General features: G+C 35.7%; 3 protein-coding genes across 10 annotated transcripts; 2 read left to right on the top strand and 1 right to left on the bottom strand.

Moving 5' to 3' along the window:
• The first annotated feature begins 479 nt into the window (after window positions 1-479).
• On the top strand, window positions 480-3,583 carry LOC114268492 (protein FAR1-RELATED SEQUENCE 6-like). Its single transcript, XM_082912707.1, has 7 exons — window positions 480-538; window positions 916-1,265; window positions 1,405-2,297; window positions 2,412-3,125; window positions 3,209-3,280; window positions 3,364-3,444; window positions 3,503-3,583. The coding sequence occupies exons 1-7, from the start codon at window positions 480-482 to the stop codon at window positions 3,581-3,583; spliced, it is 2,250 nt and encodes a 749-aa protein (XP_082768833.1).
• A 1,007-nt stretch (window positions 3,584-4,590) lies between these two features.
• On the top strand, window positions 4,591-12,163 carry LOC145816727 (polygalacturonase inhibitor-like). Its single transcript, XM_082912667.1, has 2 exons — window positions 4,591-4,713; window positions 11,205-12,163. The coding sequence occupies exons 1-2, from the start codon at window positions 4,606-4,608 to the stop codon at window positions 12,087-12,089; spliced, it is 993 nt and encodes a 330-aa protein (XP_082768793.1). The 5' UTR covers window positions 4,591-4,605; the 3' UTR covers window positions 12,090-12,163.
• On the bottom strand, window positions 5,121-8,182 carry LOC145816726 (protein XRI1-like). 8 transcript variants are annotated; one of them, XM_082912663.1, is made up of 8 exons: window positions 7,538-8,182; window positions 7,330-7,449; window positions 7,089-7,228; window positions 6,566-6,629; window positions 6,195-6,473; window positions 5,907-5,982; window positions 5,584-5,697; window positions 5,121-5,483 (listed from the first exon to the last, which is right to left on the bottom strand). In XM_082912663.1, the coding sequence occupies exons 1-5, from the start codon at window positions 7,587-7,589 to the stop codon at window positions 6,313-6,315; spliced, it is 537 nt and encodes a 178-aa protein (XP_082768789.1). In that variant the 5' UTR covers window positions 7,590-8,182; the 3' UTR covers window positions 5,121-5,483; window positions 5,584-5,697; window positions 5,907-5,982; window positions 6,195-6,312. The 8 variants fall into 8 exon arrangements, with proteins under 8 accessions (XP_082768789.1, XP_082768792.1, XP_082768786.1 ...); XM_082912666.1 differs by having other exon boundaries at window positions 5,121-5,464; XM_082912660.1 differs by having other exon boundaries at window positions 5,584-5,982.
• Window positions 12,164-26,104: the final 13,941 nt, after the last annotated feature.

The raw sequence follows: 26,104 nt of genomic DNA, 5'->3' as shown, positions 1-26,104 counted from the left end.
GATAAGCGTCATCGGAATACCTTCTTCTCATAACTCATCTTTGTCATCGTTTGACTGGTACTCCTCTCTTTCACTTGTGAATTTAGCTATTTTCTTTTATTAAAATGTTTTGTTGATGTTGCAGAAAAGCTCAAAAAAATTTCAAAATATTTGAAAGAATGACAATGAAGCTATACATATCTACAGAGCAACTATTAACCCAACTATTCTTTCTTTTTTTTTAATATTCTTTGCATATCTACAGAACATTTGAAATACAGAATTAATTGGGAACTTGTCAATCATGTTGAATGGTAGAAGCTTCCCTTAATAAAATGAAATTTATTCAGTATTTAGTTGAATTTGTACAAGTTACGAATTCAATGTGTATGATTCAGAAAATCATCATAATCTTGTTAGTTAGTTAATCCATGTTTTGAATAAATCTTGGGAACAAAACATCAGAACTATAATTAACCAAAGAAGTTTAGAAGATAACCATGGAAGTAACTTGGGCAGCCACTACATCAAACAAGGATGCTTCCCTGGCATTCTTGGCGTATGTCACACATCCACTGGATCGAAGACCAGAAAACTCTGCTACTTCCAGTCTCTGTGCACCAAAATGAAATTAGAAAGTAGAAAAAGCAAAAAACTATACTATAAATTATTATTGTTTATTAAGAGAGATAACACCAGTTATGAATTTATACAAGTTATGAATTCAATGTGTGCAAAATTGTTATGAGATAACACTAGTTGAATTTGTTGCTAAAATTTCTTCTTGAATCTTTTATTGCTGAATTTTCTGCTTGAATTTTTACAAATTTTCAGCAGAAAGTTAAGAAAAATAATTTAATTTTCTACTTAATTAGGAATTTTGTGGCCTTTGTTATGAATATTTTTTTTTTTTCTAATTTGTTATTTACATTGTAGAGGCATGGATAAAGAAATATCAAGTGGATCAAATGAGGACTGTGACGAAATTGATATTGAGACTGAAATAGAAGACACAAAAAATGTAGAAGTTGAAATTGAGGATCCTAAAGTGGGAATGACATTTAAGTCAATTGATGAAATTTATGAATATTATTCAAGATATGGGAAGAGAAATGGTTTTGCAGTGTCGAAGAAATATTGTAAAAGGAGAGATGATGGGGAGAAAAGATATGTAACTATTGCTTGTACTCGTGCTGGAAAAGCAAAAATCAGAACAAGCAATATAGTTAAACTACGCCCACAAACTAAAACGGGATGCAAAGCTGGACTTAATGCAAATTTACAAGGTGATGGAATGTGGATAGTGCGATCCTTAAGACTTGAGCATAACCATGAAATGAGTCCAAGCAAATCTCGTTTTTTTCAAGCAAAATAGGATTCTTGAACCACATGTGCAAAGGAGACTTGAATCAAATGATAGTGCAGGAATTAGGATGAACAAAAATTTTACTTCACTTGTGCTTGAAGCTGGAGGGCATGAGAAGTTGTCATATTTAGAGAAAGATTGTAGGAATCATATGGACAAAGTTCGTCATTTGAAACTCGAGAAAGGAGATGCCACTGCAATGTATGATTATTTTGTGAAAATGCAAGCTGATAATTCAGAATTTTTTTATGTCCTGGATTTGGATGAAGATGGCAAATTACTAAATGTATTTTGGGCTGATGCAAGGAGTAGGGCTGCATTTAAAGAGTTTGGCGATGTGGTTACATTTGACATGACATACTTGGTAAATAAGTATGATATGCCCTTTGCCCCATTTATTGGGGTCAACCATCATGGACAGTCGACATTGTTAGGTTGTGGACTCATTTCACATGAAAATATAGAAACATTTACATGGTTGTTTAAGTCTTGGCTTGCATACATGTCTGGATGTCCTCCAAATGCTATTATTACAGATCAAGATAAAGCCATGAAAAAAGCTATACAAATTGTTTTCCCTAATGTGCGTCATCGATGGTGTTTGTGGCATATCTTGAAAAAATTACCTGAAAAATTAAGAGGATACAAAGAATATAAGGCAATAAAATTTGGTATACAGAATGCAGTTTATAATTCCTTAACAAAAAAGGAGTTTGAAGAAAATTGGAACAAATTGATAGAGAATTATCAACTTGAAGGCAATGAATGGTTATTTGGATTGTTTGAGGATAGACATCAATGGGTACCTGCATTTGTCAAAGATATTTTTTGGGCGGGAATGTCAACCACACAACGAAGTGAAAGCATGCACGCATTCTTTGATGGGTACATCAACTCAAAAACCACTTTGAAACAATTTGTGGAGCAATATGAGAATGCTTTGGCGAAGAAGGTGGAAAATGAAAATGGTGAAGAATTTAATTCTCTCAACTCATACATCCCATGCATAGCTCAGTATCCATTTGAGAAGTAATTTCAAAAAGCTTACACTATTGCAAAATTTAAGGAGTTCCAACAGGAGGTTGCAGGACAGCTTCATTGCAATTTATCTTTGTATACACAACGTCCTGATTTTTCTGTATATGAAGTGAGTGAAGATGTTCCATTTGGAGAGAATCTTCGATTAGGAACTTTCATTGTCTATTTTGATAAGGAAAACTTTGACACAAATTGTAGTTGTCGACTGTTCGAGTTTAGGGGAATAGTGTGCAGGCATCAAATTGTGGTATTAATGAAAGAAAGGGTTCATGAGATATCAGACAAGTACATTTTAAGAAGATGGAACAAAAATGTGAAAAGGTGCCATAGTAAAGTGATCATCAATTATAACAACTCTTCAATGTTGCCTGAAACACGTCGGTATAATAAAATGTTCAATGTCTTCAATGATGTGGCTGATTTGGCAACTGATTGTGAAAATAGGTGTGATATGGTGGTCAAACAGTTACTTGAACTAAAAGGGAAATTGAAAGAAGAAGTTGAAATTGATTATGGAAATAATAAGTCTAGTTTTGTGAGTAATCATCATAATTCAACCACTCGTGGAGATGGTGTTTCGAAGTCAAAGGAGAGTAGAATCATACTTGATCCAGTCGCTTTACGTCAAAAGGGGAGGCCACCATGTAAAAGGAAACAATCCATGGTTGAAAAAGTTGTTAACAAGAAGAAGAAAGGAGCAAATACCAAGAAAAAGACCATCAACATCCGAGGAAGTGTAGAGGTGTGAAAATTATTTGAATGAGTTAATTTACTATTAAAAAAAAAACTATTATTTTGTTAACTTTCAAATTTTATATTTTGCAGCAATCCGAGTTTGGTGCATCTTCAAATATAGGACTTGTTGATCTTGGTACACAAGAGAGTATTCAAGTGAATGTAAGAAATTTATTTTATTCATTAACTTTATAATTATATGATTTATTTATAGTTGGATTGTCTAATTACTTCTTATATGGCAGGAATCTGAAATATTGGGTCCAAGTTTAGAGCAACAAAACATATTTCAAGAAAACTTGTCATACCAACTACGTAATACTCTAGTATGTATTTATTTACATGGTTTTTTGAAAATTTAATATATTTTATTTTTTTTGATAGGGGCATCATCATCCATCTCCATCTTTGATATTCGAACATTCAAGTTTCACAAAAATGTTGAATGACATAGTACAATCATAGGCTAAGAGGACACAAATGGTAGAAGTTGAAAATGTCTACATGACAGGGTTGCTTAGACATTTGTTGCCTTTTTTAAAAAAGTTTATTGAGAATGTTTATATTATATTTTGAGAGACTTGTTTGTTAAAACACAATGATTTTTGTGTTGGATTATATAGTTGAATTATTACATTGAAGCATTGTCAATTATTAGAGTTTATTGTGGAACATTTAAGTTTTTTTTATCATGAAATGTGATTTTTTTTTCCACATTATGAGTAAATTACCATTAAGAATTTTTTTCTTCATTATGAATAAATTTTATTTGTTCTTTAATTTGTGATCTCAACCAAGCCCATTAACAGGTTATGTTTGCCATTAAAAATTAAGAAAAAGTCAATGAGGAGTTGCTAGTAACAATATCAATAAGAGCATGACAAAAATAAAGGTTGCGTTTGGTAGAATTTTGTAAATATGATTTGAGGGTATGAGTTGTATTTTGAATTTGTGAGTTGTGAAATTATGATTTGCGTATAGAAAATTTGTTTGGTTATGATTTTTGAAGAGAATGTTGAATTGAATTTTGAATTGAGTGTGGAATTGACAAAAATATTTTTATAAAATAGAGTTTGAATTTATTTTTATAAAATATTTTAAAATTTAAAAAAGTAAAATCGTAATATTTTGAAATTAAAATATTTAAAAATATTCAAAAAATTAAAAAAATCGTAACATATTTAAATATTAAAATATTTAAAATCTTAACAAAATTAAAATATTTTTAAAATGTTTAAATATTTAAAATATTTAAAAAATTAAAATATTTTTTAATGAGTGTGAATAATTTTAAATTGAGTGAAAGGGGTCAGCGCTGATCAAGAGATATATAAAAGGCATTCAACTTTCTCACTCCAGTCTTTTCAACTTTTCTTATTTATTTATTTTTTTTTTTAATAACATATGGGGCTCCACCAAGATGAGTCGGTCAATGCGAACACATTCATGAGCCATTTCCTGATAAACATTTCCGTAGCATTATTGAAATGGAAATGACACTCTTCTCAGTTCTGTCCCTCTCTCTCCTCATCTCAGTCTCTCTACCCTCCTCTTCTCTCTCTGAACCTGAACACTGCAACTCCGAAGACAAAAAAGTCCTCACTGCTGGAAAAATGACTTTTAGCGGCGTTTTAAAAACGCCGCTATATATATGAAAAACGCCGCTAATTCCTTTAGTGACGCTTATCACCAAACGTCGAGGACGCGGCCGTCGCTATAAGTTTATGACGCTTTAAAAACGTCATAAAATTAGTATAGGCGGCGTTTTTAAAAACGTCGCTAAATGCGATAAATAATGATAAAATGACGTCATCCAATATTTAGCGACGTTTTTAAAACGCCGTGATAGATTTTTTTATTTTAAAAAAAATGTCCGTTGGCACTGTAGTGGCGTTTTGAAAAAACGCCGTTATAGCTCTTTTTTTTTAAAAAAAATTGTTCTGAATCTGTTATATTTAACTAAAAAACATACCTGTAATAAAGCTGAAAAATAACAATAATATGAATAAAATTTTACAGCTACTTCAATATATTGACTAAATAATCATTACATGATTGTGTCTGAACCAAAATCAAACAACAAACACAATCAAAAAATAAAAAGAAAAAATAGGTTAAGTCATTTGCTTGCACATGCAGATGCAATGGAATAGTCAAGCATATTACACATCATTACACTGCAGAATAGGGATTCGTATTCAATTAATCATAATAGGTTCATGTACAACAAAGACAATTTTGAGCAGGATACATTCCCAAATCCCAGTCAACACAAAGGAATGCAGAGAGCCCGGTGAACAGTGGCGCTGACACCTTCTCCAACTTCTTCATATAATTTGTAATTTTCTGCATCATAATCCTTCACCTTTATCATAAAATGAAATTTAGTAAACCAAAGCAAAGAAAAATTGAGCATGATGCCCAGTAGTTTAAATGGGAAAATCAAGAAAAAGAATCCCTAATACCGCTTCTCTATATTCTCCAATAGCATGGAAGGAAGAAGCTCTTAAATATAAACACTCAATGTTTGAGCTTTCAAGCTTAACCCAACGGATAAATCCTTGATGGCATTCCTGCAACTACTGGGCATATCCAACTTAAGGATTAGAGTTAGCTGAGCTAAGCTGTTCCAATGGTTTAGTATAGATTTCTACCTGACATATACAATTAGTATGGCTTTTTAAACATTAATTCAATGTTGTCTTTTAGATCTAGATTTCCGAAATGGATTTGTGAGTTTTAGTTGTGACCAACTAAAAATTAATGTAAAATTTTATCATACACCAACCTTCTACACTGAAGTTGAGCTGACTTCCAAGGCGGAGGACTGGATTCTGAGGGTATAAATGAGAACCAACTGCATTCTAAAGAAATTCACAATTTAACAGTGATTTTAAATTGCAAAGAGGACTACATAAAAAATACCAGAAAAGGCTTGCACTGAAAGCAGAATAAAAAAAATAATAAATTGAGGACTTATTTAAACATAATCTAGAATTATTAATAATAAAAGTGCAAGGAAAATAGAAATTAAAAAATAATCAACACATTGAATGGAAAATACTACTTCATTTACCTGAAATATCAATTTGAACATCGGATGGCCTAGACAGATTTCTGTGTTCCACATATTATAGTGGTTGAATCATAATTTATATACATAATAAACAAAAAAGAAACATAATTTTTTTTTTTTAATAAAATAAGGGAGAAGATGAAGAAGACTGAATTGAAAAGTTGAGAGATATATATAGATCATCAGGGCTGCAATGCATCTCATCATTATTGAAGCAATCAGCTAGCCATCCCTCAAATGACTGATCCAGGCCCTCGTGACCAGTTGCAGATGTTTCCTCTGTTAAGCACATTATAACAAGCAAGACAAAAAAAAACATGTATGAATGTTAAGAACCTATTCATCTCAGAACAGAACTTTACAGGACAAACCTTCAAAACCAGACACCCAATGCGACATATCAGATAAAGCCTCTTCAAGCGAATCTTCTCTCTCCTAATCAAAGAACCAAAAAAGAGTGATCCAATGGTTTTGTGAAACTTGATTCAATCACACAAATTAATACTAAAACGTAATTTCAACTGAAACTTTGATTATAAATGCAAGTGTTTGAAACTTCCTTAATGAAGTGAGCAAGAACAAATTAATTAGGTGAAACCCAAATCTAAACTAGTTCAGAAGTTGCATTGACCAATAATGATCATTGACCAATAATGATCCCCTGACAAAATGTTGATATCATAAAATAATTTATCTTGATATGTGGTGGATGATAAATTTGTTTCCCTTCCAAAAGATAGAAGTCATATAATTGTCAATATACAACAGAACAGGTATCTCAACAATTATCTTTTGTGTGAAACCAAAATAAGACCACTATGTAGAATTTTTCCCCAAGAACAGCAAAAGATGTATCATGTAACATTTTCCACGAGGAAATAGGCTTGCACAAACCTTCGATTTTAAGAAGACAGATGATATCTCCTCATTGCAAAGAGGGGAACCCAAAATCTCATTGTCAAACTGCAGCATTCGACGTCTCTTTACTTGTGAAGACATCTCCGTGCATTGCTGTAATTCCTTGTCCATGTTTACTGCAATTCATTTCTTTCCAGATAAAAAACAGTGTCCTTCAAATCGAACAAGCATTAAAAGCTAGCAAATGTCGAAACATTTTAGTAAAGTATAAAACTACCATTGTCAGCAACATGGTAAGCCAAATCCCCACAGGCCTTAACAGGTGTTGTTTCGTCAAACATGTAGGACAGATCTTCTTCATTCTGGCTTACTCCATCCCAAAGGCATGGAGATATGTCTGCTCACAACAATAAACCCGTTCCACATCAAAACTTTACCCAAATATCTTGACTTAACATTAAAGCAAAAAGCAAAGCAAGGCTCACCCAGATTGGTTTCCTTCTGGAGACAATAACCCTCTCCATGCCAGTCCCACATTTCGCTGCTTCCATTTTGGAAGTAGTTAAAGTGTTAAATCTAAACGTCAGTTATAATTTAATTTCCAAGGGAACAAAAAATTGAAGTTTAATAAAAAATGAATGCGGAAGAAATTTAAGGAATGCGCTAAATCCATGACATAAACTATAGTATTGCTGCATTATAGTAACATCCAACATAGTTTACAAGGGGTTACAAGAAATAGTGGGGCATTACATCTGGTCAGTATAAAAGATTAGAAGAAGGAATAGTTCTGATGGGTACCTCCACAAACATCTAATGCAGGTCAAAGGCATTTGCATAGTAATTGAGAGAGAGAGAGAGAGAGAGAGAGACTTATGAATTAAGAGGAATAGGATCACAATCTATGTTTAGACAAATTTTCAACTCTGTGATAAAAAATAATACAAGGAAATCAAACATAAAATTAATAATAAATAAATAAAAGACCCAGTAATCAGAATCCACAGCCTCGTACTAATTTTCCCCTTCTAACTGCTGTAGAGTAAAAGAAACCCAGAAGCCAGGGGATGAAATCAATTGAACCCATCTCACAAATACAGCATTTCAATCAAAAGAAATTGACGAATACACAAAAGAATAACCAACAACGGAATCAACATTTTAGGAACTGAACCCATAAAATCAACACAGATCACAACCAACGCATTTCCAGAACAATCTATACATGTGTGCACATGTGTATGGTGAGCACATGTGTATGGTGAGTGAAGAAAAATGCTACAAAGAGAATAGGGTTTTTAAATGCTAGTTCTGAAGGTCGTAATTGTTTTGCATATATGCAGAATTCCACTAAAAGGGCATTTCCTCTGCCTTCCTTACTTGCCTTCCTTAATTGTTTTGCATATAAGCCAGGGGATGCTACAAAGAGAATAGGGTTTTTAAATGCTAGTTCTGAAAGTCGTAATCTTTTGAAGTATCTTTGAAAAAAGCTGAAAGATTTTGTGATCTCTTGTGATAGCTAAGCTTGTAGAATTTTTTTCGAGTGTTGACTATTTTTAGCTGTGCCATTGTAGTGAACCGGAAAATAAATGATTGTCAATATAATAGAGGACATGGCATGGATAGAATATAATGGCGGAGTATATAGCTGGTGTTGAAACAGAGTAATTTTGGTTGGTGCTTTATTGAGTTAATTAGACAATAGGATAGTATTTCTGGTCTCTTCCTAAGCATTTCTCCCTCTTGTGCATTTGGTTGTTCCGTTTATAATACCAAATTACCAATTGATAGAGAAACGTAATGCCCAAAAATAGTATTGTCAGCTTCCATAATAGGAGTGTAAGAGTGGATATTTCAGTTTAGAAATTATTTGATGTTAAAATTTATAGCCTTTGTGTAACATATCACTCCAATGATTCAGAGAGTGTATTCTTGTACTATGCTTGCTTCATTTTGACACTATCGTCTTTTATTATTCTATACTACCATTAATGACAATGACTATTGCAGGTATGACAACATCATCATCCGGTTGGTGGGGTTTGCAGTTTTTGCCTTTGCTACAGCCTTCATACTACTAATGACGGAGACCCTTAGTGCTTTCCTTCACGCATTGCGCCTCCATTGGGTCGAATTCCAGAACAAGTTTTATCACGGTGATGGCTATAAGTTCAGACCTTTCTCCTTTGCCTCATTAACCGACGAGGATGATTAGTTCATTTTCATTATGTATTTTTTTGCGAAGAGCAAAGCACAAAGAAAAGAAAAAAATTAATAGTTCCAACAAAGGTAGAAAAAGTCAAATTTTGTGCCTCTTCGCTTCGACACCGTGCAGCTCGATTAGCTTAGAAATGTAAAATCTTTAGCTAAGATTCTTTGGATGTGTGGGTGGGTATAAAAGGATTCTGCCTAATTGTAATGGTAAGCCGGTTACCAAGAGAGCTTGTAATTTTATTTTATTTTTGAATTTTTTTAATTATATTTTGGGTCGATAGGGGTTGGGATTCAGTTGCTGTAAAGAGGGTCCCATTCTACCATCCACCGCCAGGGGTGTTAGTTCTATTATTGGAGAGGCAGATTTATAGAATTTCACACATATATACACACACATGGTGGTGTGGATTTTGGCAAGGAATTCTTTTGTTGTTCTTTCTTTTTTGTAATAATAATGAGTTACATGCACACAGAGTAGTTGTTCTTTATAGAGGCTTACTATTATTATTATTATTATTATTATCGACAATGCTACGTAGCTCAAATTTTGTGGCTCAAAAGTGGCTCAAATGGCCAAAACGACGTCGTTTTGAGTACAGAACAATATAAAAATGGCCAAAACGACGTCGTTTTGGCCATTTGAGCCACTTTTGAGCCACAAAATTTGAGCTACGAGACATTTTCCTATTATTATAGAGAAGTCCAAGTTGAATAATTTTAGGTTCTTGCCTACCTGTGTGATGAATAATTCATCTCCTTTTTCATGGATTATTATTATTATTATTATTATTATTATTTGTGGTGATAGGTCCATGGTGTTCGTGGGTGCTGCTATTGTCAGAGACACCTCTGGTTTTTTTTTTGGCGGGAAATAAAAGAAATTCATTGAAGTAAGGAAGGAAGCAATGGTAAGAATACAAAAATCAAACACTAAAACTGGACATAAAGCACATGAATGAATAAGATTTTAGAACCCAAAATCTACACAGTAATTTATCCCAGCAAACTGTTTTTCAGTAACTAAACAGACAGAATCACAGATTTGAAGCTCAAATAACAAACAATCAACAATCAAATTAAACTTCATAAACACAATCATATACATACATATACACACACACACACACATATATATATATATATATATATGCAATTTGTATAGATCAAAAAGAAAGTAGAAAAACGAAACATACCTTGAAGATCGGCGATCTCGCGGTGACAGTGAGGAACAGAACGGAACTCAAGAGGAGAATCAAACAACAGAACAGCAATTTCTGAACATCATGAGCGGCAATTTCTGAAGGCACATGCACAAATACCTTCTGAGTCACCGATCTGAATCGCTGAGATGACCTTCGATTTCGATTTCAAGATATGAATCACTGAGACCGATGTGAATCGCTGATATCTGAATCACGATCTGAATCGAACTTCGATTTCGATTTCGAGATATGAATCACTGAGACCGATCTGAATCGCTGAGATCTGAATCACGATCTGAATCGAAATCGAAGTGATATGAACTCAGAATTTTAAAATTTCGAGATATGAACTTCGATTTCAAGATCTGAATCGCTGAGATGAACTTCGAAATCGCTCTGATGAATCACTTCGATTTCGAGAGAGAACTTCAATTTCTGAGGATTGCATTGATAAGCAACTGAATCTGTGATAATCAGGGTTTAGACAGCGGAGAGGGAGAGAGAGATTATTTGTGAGTGCATCGGCTCAATTTGGGAGTTGAGATTCTCAGATCGGAAACGGGCGCGTGAGACAACACGCATTTGAAGGCGTAAATAAACGCCTCCTATTCATAAAACGGCGCCGTTTCAATTAAAGAAAAATAAGACGTTTATAAAACGCCGTTAAATATTAAAAATAGTGGCGTTTTAAAAAACGCCGTTAAAAAAACGCCACCTAAACTCATATTTCCTGTAGTGCCTCCTCGAAATCAAAGCAACCCAACCTGAGTACTTGGCCGCATGGAACGCAGCTATCGATTGCTGTGATTGGGCTGGTGTGGAGTGTGACGAAACCACCAGTCGTGTCATTGACCTCGCCATCTTCGGCGGCAACTTCTCCGGCCAAATCCCTCCCGTCGTCGGCGACCTCAAACACCTCGAATCCTTAGTCTTCCGCAAACTCCCCAACCTCACCGGAAAAATTCCTTTTGCCATTACCAAACTCATACACCTCAAAGAGATCAGATTGAGCTGGACCAACCTCTCTGGTCCTGTCCCTTCATTCTTTGCTCTGCTCAAAAACCTAACCTTCCTCGACTTGGCCTTCAACAACCTCATCGGTTCGATCCCTCCCGAGCTAGCCCAACTCACCAACCTCGGCGCCATTCACTTAGACAGGAACAAGCTCACCGGAACCATCCCCGAATCCTTCGGAAAGTTCACCGGAACAGTCCCAGACCTTTATCTCTCTCACAACCAACTCACTGGACCAGTACCAAAGTCTTTGGGTAACTTGAACTTTACAGTCCTTGATTTTTCACGTAACCAGCTTTCTGGTGATTTGTCATTCATCTTCGGATCCAACAAAACCATACAGATAGTTGACTTTTCGAGGAACATGTTCGAGTTTGATCTCAGCAACATTGTGTTTCCGGCGAGCTTGACATCGTTGGATTTTAACCACAACAAGATCTTTGGGAGTCTTCCGGCGGACTTGACGGCTCTGAATTTTCAGTTCTTGAACGTGAGCTACAATAGGCTGTGTGGTGCGATCCCGACAGGTGGAAAGTTGCAGAGCTTTGATCTGACATCGTATTTCCACAACAGGTGCTTGTGTGGCGCACCATTGCCGGTCTGCTAAGTTTCAAGTTTCAAGTCAACATTGTAATAATAATTTGTTTCAATAATAATAGCGTGAACTTACATTTCGCTTCATTAGGGAGAGCAAAGCACTTGTCAATTTGGGCAAAAATTGTGGATCAGGCTTGCATTATCTTTAAAAATAAAAAAACAAATTTGAGTAATAATTCTACAATTTATCTTCAGTTTTAATATGGTCTCTTTTATTTTTAAAATTGTAACACATTTATCATCTAGGTTCCATTTGTTTTGTCAAAATTTTTTTTTTTTTAATGAGATTATTTTATTTTATTTTATGTTGTCTGATTGGCCAAAAAATTAGTGAAATATGTTTTAAATAAAATACTAATCACCATAAAATATAAATGATTTACATTTAAAATTTGCGTAAGTTTTAATCTTTATTTTTATTTTTATCCATTACAGTCGACGCTACTCGATGTACATGAAATGTTTAAAATATTTATTTTCATTGATTTTTTCTTTGTTTTTGGCAAAAGAAAAAATTTTATTGATGATAAGTAGAATACAAGATACAACACAAAAATCAATAACTTAAGGGAAAACAAGAAGGATCATAGCTAAAGTGAGTAATGTGAGAACCCGAATATAAAAATTAAGTAAATAATTAAATAATAATATTACAATCTCAAATATTTTGGTGGTGAATTCTAAGGTGCAAATTAAATATTATTGGAGGATCTTTTAATTAATTTTAAACCTAAAATAAATTTATGGTGAAAGTCATTGATTGAGAAGCAAGGTTTATTATTAAAAAAAAAAAAAAAAAGAGAGAGAGAGAGGAGGGTGTGACTTGAACTCTAGACCATAAGGTTAATATATAAGACTCCTACCATTTGAGTTGCATGTAACTTACATATGTATTTTGTATATTTATCTATCTATTTGACCTAAGTGTGCCCACCACTAGTATAAAATAAAATAAACACAAACCCTACTCTATTATTTGTTCACCACATAGGGCAACAACACAGCAGCCACGGGAGAAGGTTTGAGAGAAGGAAAAAAAGAAGAAGATGTTGCAATCAAAGAACTTTTGGGTGTGTTGTGTTGTGTGTGTTCATCAAAGGTTAGCCCTCTTAGGTTTTCTTCTCTTCTTTCTTTGTTCTATCCTTATTCTATAATTATTTTGTTCATTGATGGAGAGGTTGTAGGTTTATGTATTGTGTATATAGATATCCTATTAAGAAACTTGAGGAGCTAAATTTATGTGTAAAGATTGGGTGTAATTTTCAGTCCAAAAATTCTGTACAAAGTCACAAATTTTAAAAATCAAGAAACCATATCAAACGGATGAATTTTAATCTGAAATTTTTACAGTAGATCAATTACACATTGAATTGCATATCTGAATTTTTTCATAATTTTTGGGAGTCGAAATCCATATAAATTGAGGAATTCAAATCTGTCCAGGAAACCAGTCCAAAACAGTAAATTCGGGAGTGTTGTTCTCTTTGGGTATAAATCCAAAAATTATCAAATTAGTGTCATTAGAACCGGTTACGAGTCTAGTTTCATACGTTTTTGGCCTTGCATTGATTGCTCGTGTATATTAAGAGAACCATCAATTTCTTTAAAGTGCTGCAGAAAACAACCTGTTTGGATATAATAAATTGTAGAAAATTATTTTGATAAGAAAATCAAGTGAAACCAATTGGGTTTGAAACTTAGGATATATTAGATCATATCTGGAGGTTATTGGAATTTTTTGAATAGCGTGGAGTGGGTTTTGTAATTTTCAAAGTTAGCGAATAGATTGGGAAAACTAGTTTAAAACACTGTTTTATCTTAAAGTTATTTTTAGTTAAGTTTCGATCGGAACCTATGTCTTGGGTGATTTTAGACCTTGAAAAACATGAACTTAGGTAATATTTAAGAGTAACGGTGAGTTGGGTTGAGCCGTGTTAGTGCGCTTTAGTTTGGGGTTACTCAGTTCGTATTCTTTAGTATTTTTAAATTAGCAGTGACGTATAGTTTTCATATTGGTTCAGGGCACTAGTTGGACTTTCATACTCTATTTGAGGATTACATTATTTCGTTCCAGGTGAGTAGTTTCATGCTACGTATTTTTATAAATGTTCCCCTACCCTGAACTGTTGGAAAATTAAATTGTTGTTTCAAGACTAAACTGTTTTGATAAATTATTATATTATCAATTGAATCAAATTATTTCTGAAACATGTGTAAACTTGGCATACTGTGAACTATTTGTTTTGGTCTCATGTTTATAATGATGAACCACCATGTTTTGCGAAACTAATGTGTATTGATTATTGGGACCATGTGTGTATTTAGTCCAGGGAAATTATTCCACTGTGTGTGGTGACTCTGGCCACTAGGGAACAGATCCGGGTTGGGCCGTGATGACTCTAGTGCTCAACGATTGTAAGGAACAGACCTTTAAAAACAACTAGGTGACCTTCAATCGGATCGTCTTTGAGAAAAGGCCCAGGTGCCACCCTGAGGATGACTCTTAGTTCGGTATTGGATCCAACGGGGCTTATAGCCTGAGAACTGTGTGGCAGATTATTTGTTTTTATTGGTACCCAGAAAATTATTGGTGTTCATGTTATAATCTGTTTTAAGTGAAAAATGTCGTTTATCATGTTCTTGCGAGACATGAGTATTTTAAATGTTGAATTGTGGAACCTTCTTTTTGAAACAGATTGTATTTACCAAACTGTATGGCAATCTAGTTTCTGTGATATATATCTTATTTTGAAATTGAACCCTGTTTTCAAAACTGTATTTACTATCCATGTTGCTACTCACTGAGCTATCAGCTGACTTAGTTTTTATCACTTCCAGGTGTTAAAAGGACTTAGAGTGGACTCATGGCGTAGCGGGGACTCAATTGCATGGACCTCTAGGGCATTCCTTTAGTTTAGAGTGTTATGTCAAGTTTGTGCATATTTATATTTATTCTTATCGAAGTTCATTTAGGATTATTTTTTTATATGTGGGTTGTTCATATCCCATAAGTTTGGATGGCTTTTGATTACGGTTGATTTTGCCGTTTATAATTGTGGCATGTCTGGATTGAGTTTTGGTTATTTATTATTGGACTATTGTTCAGTTGTTCAATGTGATTGGATTCGTGTTTAGGCTTACGTGTGCCTTGGGCTAAGTCCCTGTGGGCCACGGCCGGTCATGCCCGGATTTGGGGTGTGACAATTGTGGTATCAGAGCCAGGTTTATCGAGTTACATATCTTGCATTTCATCATTTAGACGAGGTCCGAGTCCTTATAGTCCTTAGTAGTGTTTGGTTAAGTTAGTTTTGTTTAAACTTGTGTTGAATCTTTCTTGATTTCAGTTTGAGGTTAAGCGTTGGTACCTAGATATTTACACGGATTTTTGATTCTTTGTGAGCCTTTGATGTTTGTATTACCGTGTGTAATCCATTAGGAGAAACAGTAGTGTTGAGAGATGTCTGTAGATCTTGTCAGATAAAGATGGATGGTAGGATTTTTCTAGTGGATTTGATTTCTTTAGAGATGAAGGATTTTGATGTGATTTTATAGATGGATTTGTTGACGAAGCATCATGCTTCTATTGATTGTTTTAGAATGGGAGTAGTTTTTGCTATGCTGGGACAACTTGAGTTCTTCTTCCAGGGGGATAGGAAAGGGTCTTCTATCTGTTTTACTTCTTCCTTTTAGGCTAATCGAATGTTAAGTAAAGGGTGTAATGATTATTTAGCTTGTGTGGTGAGTATTGAACTGTCAGAATAGAAGTTAGAGGAGTTGCCTGTAGTGAGTGATTGTGTTGATGTTTTTCCAAAGGATCTACCTGGACTTCCTCTAGATCGCGAGGTAGAATTTTTCATTAACTTGGTCCCAACACAACACTTATTTCTAAAGTCCCCTATATAATGGCACCATTGGAGTTGAGGGAGTTTCAAACTTAGTTATAGAAGTTGTTAGAGAAATGTTTTATTAAGCCTAGTGTTTCAACTTGGGGAGCACATGTGTTGTTTGTGAAGAAGAATGATGGGTCTATGAGGTTGTGTATTGATTGTTGAGAACCGAACAAAGTCACAGTGAAGAATATGTATCCTTTGCCACGTATTGTTGACCTATTTGACCAATTGTAGGGAGTTCAAGTATTCTCTAAGATTGACTTGAGGTTAGGCTATCGCCAGTTGAAAGTAAAGGATGAGGATGTTCCTAAGACTGCTTTTAGAAACCGTTATAAGCATTATGAGTTCTTGGTGATACCTTTTGGTCTCACAAATGCACCAGCCACATTCATGGATTTAATGAACTGAGTATTTAAACCCTAACTGGATAAAATTTGTGGTAGTGTTTATTGATGATATCCTAATTTATTCGAGGAGTAAAGAGGAGCATGAGCAGTATTTGAGGGTAGTATTTTAGATCCTTAGGGAGAAGAGATTGTGTGCAAAATTTAAGAAGTGTGAATTCTAGTTGAGCAGTGTATCCGCTTTGGGTCATATGGTGAGTAAAGATAGGGTATCTGTGGATAGCACAAAGGTGGTAGAAAATCGTTGATTGGCCACGACCTACTTCTGTGATAGAGGTACGTAGCTTTCTAGGGTTTGCTGGATATTATAGACAGTTTGTGGAAGGATTCTCCCGTATTGCTTTGCCATTTATAAACTTCACTAGGAAAGAGGTAAAGTTTGAGTGGAATGATGATTGTGAGTGTAGCTTCCAAGAGTTTAAACAAAGGTTGATATCAGCTCCAATCCTTGCCTTATCTACTAATGGTGGTGGTTTTGTGATTTATAGTGATGCTTCACGATAGGGTTTAGGATGTGTGCTCATGCAACATGGGAAGGCGATTGCTTATGCGTCACGATAGTTGAAAGTACATGACAGAAATTATCCTACGCACGACTTGGAGTTAGCAACAGTGATTTTCGCTCTTAAGATCTGGCGACATTATTTGTATGGAGAGTCATGTGAGATTTACACTGATCATAAGAGTTTGAAGTATATTTTCACACAGAATGAACTAAATTTGAGGCAAAGAAGATGGCTTGAGTTACTAAGAGATTTCGATGTGAATATATTATGTCATCCGGGGAAGGCAAATGTGGTTGCAGATGCCTTGAGTAGGAAGGTTATAGTTGGAAATGTAGCTGCTTTGTCTATTGAGAGTTGTTTGGTGGAAGACATGAGACGTTTGAGGCTTGGGGTTGTTACGCCTGGTGATAGGGCTTATTGTAGTCAATTGAAAGTTCAGCTGACCTTGAGAGAACGGATTCATTTAGCTCAGGAGATTGACCCCCAGTGTGAGCGTATTAAAGGAGAGATGACAGAGGGTAAGCATGTAGACTTTGTGGTTAGTGATGATGGGTTACTTAGATTCCATAGCCGAATTTGTGTTCCTGCTGGTGGTGATTTGCGGAAGGAGATTAAGATGGAGGCACATAGTTCTAGTTATAGTTATAGCATTCATCTTGGAAGTACTAAGATGTATCGGGATCTTTATGAACACTTTTGGTGGAATGGTATGAAGGGAGATATTGCAAAATTTGTGGCTCAGTATTTGGTGTGTGAACAGGTTAAAGTAGAACATTAGAAACCTGCGGAGAAACTACAACCCTTAACTATACTAGAGTGGAAGTGGGATCATGTTACCATGAACTTCGTGTGCAGATTACCTCGTACTAGTAGTAATCACGATGCAGTTTGGGTAGATGTTGATAGATTAACCAAGTCAGCACATTTTATTGTAGTACGGATGACTATACTCTAGCTCGATTTGCACAGTTGTATGTGAAGGAAATTGTTAGATTGCATGGGGCACCAGTGTCAATAGTGTCAGATCGGGACCCTCGTTTTGTGTCTAAGTTTTGGGGTGCCTTACAGTTAGCTATGGGTACTAGGTTAAATTTTAGTTCAACTTATCACCCTCAGACAGATGGGCAATCAAAGAGAACTATTCAAACCCTTGAGGATATGTTGAGGGCTTATGCTTTGGAGTGGAGAGGTAATTGGGATGATTATTTGCCGCTCATGGAGTTTGCCTATAATAATAGTTATCATTCTAGTTTGGGAGTAGCTCCTTATGAGGCTTTGTATGGAAGGAAGTGTAGGTCTCCTTTGTGTTGGTATGAGGTTGGTGAAAGGCAAATGTTGGGACCTGATTTGGTGGAGGATGCTACACAGAAAATTATCACCATCAGAGAGAGATTATTGACAGCTCAGAGTAGACAAAAAAAAAAAGTTATGCTGATCATCGTAGGAGAGACTTAGAGTTTCATGTGGGGGATATGGTATTCTTGAAAGTATCACCATGGAAAGGAGTGATCAGGTTTGGAAAGAAAGGAAAGTTGAGTCCTAGATGCATTGGTCCATTTGAGGTATTGGAGAAGGTTGGTGAGGTTGCGTACCGTGTTGCTCTACCCCCTAGGTTGGCAGGAGTGCATAATGTGTTTCACGTGTCTATGCTGAGGAAATATGTGCACAGTCCGTCGCATGTGATAGATTATGAGCCGCTTCAGATTAGAAAGGATTTTTTGTATGAGGAGATGCTTGTTCAGATTTTGGATTTGAAAGAGAAAAGGTTGCGTACAAAGGTCATTAAATTGGTTAAGGTACTGTGGCGTAATCATCTAGTTGAAGAGGCGACTTGGGAATGCGAGGACGAGATGCGCGAGAAGTATCCACATCTATTCTCATGATTTACTCAGGTTAGTTTCGAGGACGAAACTTTTTTTTAGGAGGGGAGAATGTGAGAACCCGAATATAAAAATTAAGTAAATAATTAAATAATAATATTACAATCTCAAATATTTTGGTGGTGAATTCTAAGGTGCAAATTAAATATTATTGGAGGATCTTTTAATTAATTTTAAACCTAAAATAAATTTATGGTGAAAGTCATTGATTGAGAAGCAAGGTTTATTATTAAAAAAAAAAAAAAAAAAAGAGAGAGAGAGAGGAGGGTGTGACTTGAACTCTAGACCATAAGGTTAATATATAAGACTCCTACCATTTGAGTTGCATGTAACTTACATATGTATTTTGTATATTTATCTATCTATTTGACCTAAGTGTGCCCACCACTAGTATAAAATAAAATAAACACAAACCCTACTCTATTATTTGTTCACCACATAGGGCAACAACACAGCAGCCACGGGAGAAGGTTTGAGAGAAGGAAAAAAAGAAGAAGATGTTGCAATCAAAGAACTTTTGGGTGTGTTGTGTTGTGTGTGTTCATCAAAGGTTAGCCCTCTTAGGTTTTCTTCTCTTCTTTCTTTGTTCTATCCTTATTCTATAATTATTTTGTTCATTGATGGAGAGGTTGTAGGTTTATGTATTGTGTATATAGATATCCTATTAAGAAACTTGAGGAGCTAAATTTATGTGTAAAGATTGGGTGTAATTTTCAGTCCAAAAATTCTGTACAAAGTCACAAATTTTAAAAATCAAGAAACCATATCAAACGGATGAATTTTAATCTGAAATTTTTACAGTAGATCAATTACACATTGAATTGCATATCTGAATTTTTTCATAATTTTTGGGAGTCGAAATCCATATAAATTGAGGAATTCAAATCTGTCCAGGAAACCAGTCCAAAACAGTAAATTCGGGAGTGTTGTTCTCTTTGGGTATAAATCCAAAAATTATCAAATTAGTGTCATTAGAACCGGTTACGAGTCTAGTTTCATACGTTTTTGGCCTTGCATTGATTGCTCGTGTATATTAAGAGAACCATCAATTTCTTTAAAGTGCTGCAGAAAACAACCTGTTTGGATATAATAAATTGTAGAAAATTATTTTGATAAGAAAATCAAGTGAAACCAATTGGGTTTGAAACTTAGGATATATTAGATCATATCTGGAGGTTATTGGAATTTTTTGAATAGCGTGGAGTGGGTTTTGTAATTTTCAAAGTTAGCGAATAGATTGGGAAAACTAGTTTAAAACACTGTTTTATCTTAAAGTTATTTTTAGTTAAGTTTCGATCGGAACCTATGTCTTGGGTGATTTTAGACCTTGAAAAACATGAACTTAGGTAATATTTAAGAGTAACGGTGAGTTGGGTTGAGCCGTGTTAGTGCGCTTTAGTTTGGGGTTACTCAGTTCGTATTCTTTAGTATTTTTAAATTAGCAGTGACGTATAGTTTTCATATTGGTTCAGGGCACTAGTTGGACTTTCATACTCTATTTGAGGATTACATTATTTCGTTCCAGGTGAGTAGTTTCATGCTACGTATTTTTATAAATGTTCCCCTACCCTGAACTGTTGGAAAATTAAATTGTTGTTTCAAGACTAAACTGTTTTGATAAATTATTATATTATCAATTGAATCAAATTATTTCTGAAACATGTGTAAACTTGGCATACTGTGAACTATTTGTTTTGGTCTCATGTTTATAATGATGAACCACCATGTTTTGCGAAACTAATGTGTATTGATTATTGGGACCATGTGTGTATTTAGTCCAGGGAAATTATTCCACTGTGTGTGGTGACTCTGGCCACTAGGGAACAGATCCGGGTTGGGCCGTGATGACTCTAGTGCTCAACGATTGTAAGGAACAGACCTTTAAAAACAACTAGGTGACCTTCAATCGGATCGTCTTTGAGAAAAGGCCCAGGTGCCACCCTGAGGATGACTCTTAGTTCGGTATTGGATCCAACGGGGCTTATAGCCTGAGAACTGTGTGGCAGATTATTTGTTTTTATTGGTACCCAGAAAATTATTGGTGTTCATGTTATAATCTGTTTTAAGTGAAAAATGTCGTTTATCATGTTCTTGCGAGACATGAGTATTTTAAATGTTGAATTGTGGAACCTTCTTTTTGAAACAGATTGTATTTACCAAACTGTATGGCAATCTAGTTTCTGTGATATATATCTTATTTTGAAATTGAACCCTGTTTTCAAAACTGTATTTACTATCCATGTTGCTACTCACTGAGCTATCAGCTGACTTAGTTTTTATCACTTCCAGGTGTTAAAAGGACTTAGAGTGGATTCATGGCGTAGCGGGGACTCAATTGCATGGACCTCTAGGGCATTCCTTTAGTTTAGAGTGTTATGTCAAGTTTGTGCATATTTATATTTATTCTTATCGAAGTTCATTTAGGATTATTTTTTATATGTGGGTTGTTCATATCCCATAAGTTTGGATGGCTTTTGATTACGGTTGATTTTGCCGTTTATAATTGTGGCATGTCTGGATTGAGTTTTGGTTATTTATTATTGGACTATTGTTCAGTTGTTCAATGTGATTGGATTCGTGTTTAGGCTTACGTGTGCCTTGGGCTAAGTCCCTGTGGGCCACGGCCGGTCATGCCCGGATTTGGGGTGTGACAAGTAATCTCAACTATGTTGGCACCACACACCGCACCCAATTATTTGCTAGCTTAGCCTTAGGTTGATGAGAAACCAAGAAAAGGAAAACAAACATAAGCAACCAAAATAGCCTTCCACTCATAGTAGCAGCCCCTCCCATGGCCTGAGCAGGTGCTGATACAAATTGTTCAACCCTTCCCTGCAGCTGCTAAGAGTTAATCATGCAGGCTCTGATCTGACTCAAATTATACACATTGTCCTGAACAGAATAATGCACCCCTTCCGGATTATATTTGCTCCAATTTTTCTTTTTGGGTAAGTTATTTGCTCCAAATTGCTATCCTTACTCTCATCAATTCTCCTAATTCCTCCCAATCTACTTGCTTATTGTTGGAAAGACAAATCATGTCTAGCCCTCCACATTGACCACATCACTCCTAAGGGAACAAGTTTCCAAATTTTAAAGGCCAACTTTTTGAATTTGGTGCCTGACCACCATTGAAGGAGCCCCTCTATTGAACCTGGCATTACCCGTACCATTCCTCACCAATTCATCATGTCAGCCCACACTTTCCACACCCAAGGATAGTGTTTGAAATCAAACTTCTTTTCATTATTAATAATATATAATATATATAATGTATATATTATATTTGTGTGTCATTAGTAGTCATCAGATGCCTTAGATAGTGTAATTTGCTTTAGTTAGTGTCATTTCCTTTCGGCTACTTTTAGTTTTATATGTTGTGCCTTTAATTATGATTGTTGCCTTTCATTATGTTGTCTAGTAGCTTTTTATTATATTGTATTATATTGTCTTGCAAATGTTGTATAATCACTCCTATAAAATGGAGTCTCCCCGTAAGGATTAATACAATTGAAAACAAAGAGCCTGTTTGCTCTGTCAATTATTCTCTCCATATTTATTTTTTCATGGTATCAGAGCAGGTGTAATCCTGTCTCATTATTTTTCGCCCATTTAGTCAGTATTCGAGTTTTTTCTGTTGTTAATTTTTTGTCTCTCTCTTCTACTCAAATCTATCCTTCTATTTCATGACTAAATACGGTCCAGTTTTTGGAATGACTATCAACTCATCCCCTTCTTCTTCTGATATTATCATCTCATCATCTTCATCCTCTCATCAAATGGAAACCTCTCATCTTCCGATCACCGCCCATAAACTGAATGGGCAAAATTATTTGCAATGGTCTCAATCCATATTAATGTTTATACGGGGAAAGGAGAAAGATGACTACATCACCGGAGCCTCAGCGCTACCAGAAACCACAGCATCAACCTACAAAAGGTGGATAGCCGAAAATAATATGGTCATGTCGTGGCTCGTCAACTCTATGACCACGGACATTGGCGAAAATTTTCTGTCATGTGATACTGCCAAAGAGATCTGGGACATGGCAAAAGAAACATTTTCGGACAAGGAAAACACATCTGAAATCATCCAGCTTGAAAGCTCCCTCCACAATTTACGTCAAGACAATCTTACGGTAACTGAATATTTCAATACCCTTACTCGTCTATGGCGTCAACTTGATACGTTTGAGGTTCATAACTGGCAGTGTGTTGCTGATGGTTTGTTGTATAAAAAGATTGTCGAAGGGAAGCGTGTGTTTAAATTCTTGTTAGGATTGAATACAAATCTTGATGAGATCAGAGGAAGAATTATGGGAGTAAAACCGCTACCTAGTCTTAGAGAGGCATTCTCTGAAGTCCGTCGCGAAGAAAGTCGGAAAAAACTCATGATGGGATCCCATCAACAACTGAATATGGCAGAAAGCTCGGCTCTTAAGACTCAATTCACTCCTTTTGACAACCGTCAGAAAAATAAAGGAGGTAGGCCTTGGTGTGATCATTGCAGAAAGCCGGGTCACTCGAGAGAAACTTGCTGGAAGATTCATGGAAAGCCAGCAGATTGGAAGCCACGTCAGCCTCTTGAGAAAGAAGGAAGAGGTAATCATGCAGGTACCAATGAACTATCACCACAACCTGAAACAAGCCCTTTCACCAAGGAGCAAATGGAGATGCTCCAGAAACTAATGTCTCCTATTCTACAGTCACAATCTGGTTCGTCTTCCAACCACATCATAGGATCCGGAACCTTGGCTCACAAAGGTAATTCTTTGAACGCCTTTACTGTTAGTAAGAAATGTAAAAAACCTTGGATTGTGGACTCAGGAGCATCTGATCATATGACGGGAGATGCAACAATTTTTGATACATATAGCTCATGTCAAAATAATTTAACGGTCCGAATAGCAGATGGTTCACTATCAAAGGTTGCCGGTACAGGTTCAGTTGTGCTGTCTAGGAATCTTATTCTCAACTCTGTTCTCCTTGTTCCTGACTTGGACTGTAATTTATTGTCAATTAGTGAACTCACTAAGGAAAAGAGGTGTGTTACTAATTTTTTCTCAACTCATTGTGAATTTCAGGATTTGGATTCGAGGAAGACGATTGGCAATGCTGAGGAATGCTCTGGACTCTACATCCTTAAGGAACGCCACTATCCACAGGAACAACCTCAAACGGCAATTTGTGGTAGTTCTTTTTCGGTTTCGTGTCAAAATAACGATAGAGCAATTATGTTGTGGCACTATCGCTTAGGTCATCCTAATGTTATGTATCTCAAGCATTTATTTCCTTCATTATTTAATAAAAATCCAAAACCTTTTGATTGTGAGATATGTCAATTTTCTAAACATGTACGGTCCCATTTTCCCATACAATCCTATAAAGCGTCTCGTCCATTCTCACTAATTCATAGTGATATCTGGGGTCCATCCAAAATAAAAAATGTAACTGGTACTAGGTGGTTTGTCTCATTCATAGATGATCATACTAGATTAACCTGGATCTTCCTCATGAAAGACAAATTTGAAACAACCCAAATCTTCAAAAAATTTCACATTATGATTCAGACACAATTCCAGTCAAAAATACAAATTCTAAAGTCTGATAATGATCGGGACTATTTCAACTCCATTCTAGGAGAATTTTTAGCAAAAGAAGGGATAGTTCACTTAAGTTCATGTGTTGACACCCCACAACAAAATGGCATCGCTGAACGAAAAAATAGGCATTTGTTAGATGTTGCCAGATCGCTAATGTTTTCCACAAATGTTCCACAATTCTTCTGGGGGGAAGCTGTTCTTACAGCAGCCTACCTTATTAATAGGATGCCATCTAGGGTACTAAATTTCCAAACCCCTTGTCAACTCCTCCTAAAATCCTTTCCAACTACTCGCCTCATCTCCACCATCCCACCAAAAATTTTCGGGTGCTCTGTCTTTGTTCATATCCATCACCAGTATCGAAGTAAACTTGATCCCAGGTTGCTCAAGTGTATCTTCATTGGGTATTCTTCACATCAAAAAGGGTATAAGTGTTACTCTCCGGTCACAAAGAAATTCTATAATTCCATGGATGTCACATTTTTTGAAACCCAGTCTTACTATCCTAAAATCGTCATTCAGGGGGAGACTCCAACCCAGGAACATCAATTTTGGACCCTTGAGTCATTTAGTGAGCCATCCATCACCACCAAAAATCACACACCTCAAGAGTCATTTAATCAATCTTTACCTGCCGAAAATTCTGAGTTCATTGTTGACTTGCGGGATAATGAGCACATCCAAGAGGACACGGAGGAAGGAGCACTTTCTCAACAATCCCATGAGGCTGAACCGGGTTCTAATCCAAGCAACATTCCAGGTAACAATATTCCTACCACAGATAGTACTGTTGATTCTGAGTTAGAAAACAGTATTCTTAATATGCCCATAGCTTGGAGAAAAGGAGTTAGATCATGTACTCAGCATCCCATTGGGAACTTTATTTCTTATGATAAGCTATCACCTTCATTCCGTGCCTTCACTTCTAGCATCACAGAGATACCCATTCCTCAGAATATTCAGGAAGCCTTCAAGTCTCCTCAGTGGAAGGCGGCAGTCAATGAGGAAGTTCAGGCTCTGGAAAAGAATGGTACTTGGGCAATTACTGATCTTCCAAGAGGTAAGAAACCAGTTGGATGTAAGTGGATTTTCACAGTAAAGTACAAGGCAGATGGTAATGTGGATCGTTATAAAGCTCGGTTGGTCGCTAAAGGATTCTCTCAATCCTATGGCATTGACTATCAAGAAACCTTTGCTCCAGTTGCCAAGCTCAACACTGTTCGTGTCCTTTTATCCTTGGCAGCTAATCTCGATTGGTCACTTCACCAACTTGATGTAAAAAATGCCTTCCTCAATGGTGACTTAACGGAAGAAGTTTACATGGACATTCCTGCTGGACTTGAGACGACATCAAATTTCAACAAAGTTTGCAGACTCTGAAAATCCCTGTATGGTCTCAAACAATCTCCCAGGGCCTGGTTTGAGCGGTTCACTAAGGTAGTGAAAGGGTATGGTTTTGTTCAATGTCAATCCGATCATACATTATTTGTAAAGCACTCCCTAGGAGGGAAATTGGCAATTATCATTGTTTATGTGGATGACATAATTCTAACAGGTGATCATGAAGAGGAAATTGGCTTACTTAAAAAATTCCTAACAAAGGAATTTGAGATTAAAGATCTTGGAAATCTTAAGTACTTTCTTGGAATGGAGATTGCTAGGTCAAAGAAAGGTATAGCAGTCTCACAACGTAAATACGTTCTAGACTTACTAAATGAAACAGGGATGCTAGGATGCAAGCC

The sequence above is a fragment of the Camellia sinensis genome, unplaced genomic scaffold (genome assembly GCF_055761805.1).
Source record: "Camellia sinensis isolate YWXY unplaced genomic scaffold, ASM5576180v1 Unanchor4, whole genome shotgun sequence".
NCBI lineage: Eukaryota > Viridiplantae > Streptophyta > Magnoliopsida > Ericales > Theaceae > Camellia > Camellia sinensis.
This window is presented reverse-complemented; position numbering and strand designations above follow the sequence as displayed.

Excerpts from the sequence above, each read along its gene's own strand:
- LOC114268492 (XM_082912707.1), top strand. The coding sequence starts at position 480 with ATGGAAGTAACTTGGGCAGCCACTACATCAAACAAGGATGCTTCCCTG. Across the intron at positions 2,298-2,411 it reads AGAATGCTTTGGCGAAGAAG|GAGTTCCAACAGGAGGTTGC; the intron begins GTGGAAAATGAA and ends GCAAAATTTAAG. Across the intron at positions 3,281-3,363 it reads AAGAGAGTATTCAAGTGAAT|GAATCTGAAATATTGGGTCC; the intron begins GTAAGAAATTTA and ends CTTATATGGCAG.
- LOC145816727 (XM_082912667.1), top strand. The coding sequence starts at position 4,606 with ATGGAAATGACACTCTTCTCAGTTCTGTCCCTCTCTCTCCTCATCTCA. Across the intron at positions 4,714-11,204 it reads GCAACTCCGAAGACAAAAAA|TGCCTCCTCGAAATCAAAGC; the intron begins GTCCTCACTGCT and ends TATTTCCTGTAG.
- LOC145816726 (XM_082912659.1), bottom strand. The coding sequence starts at position 7,589 with ATGTGGGACTGGCATGGAGAGGGTTATTGTCTCCAGAAGGAAACCAAT. Across the intron at positions 7,450-7,537 it reads CCAGAAGGAAACCAATCTGG|ACATATCTCCATGCCTTTGG; the intron begins GTGAGCCTTGCT and ends TGTTGTGAGCAG. Across the intron at positions 7,229-7,329 it reads TTACCATGTTGCTGACAATG|TAAACATGGACAAGGAATTA; the intron begins GTAGTTTTATAC and ends AATGAATTGCAG.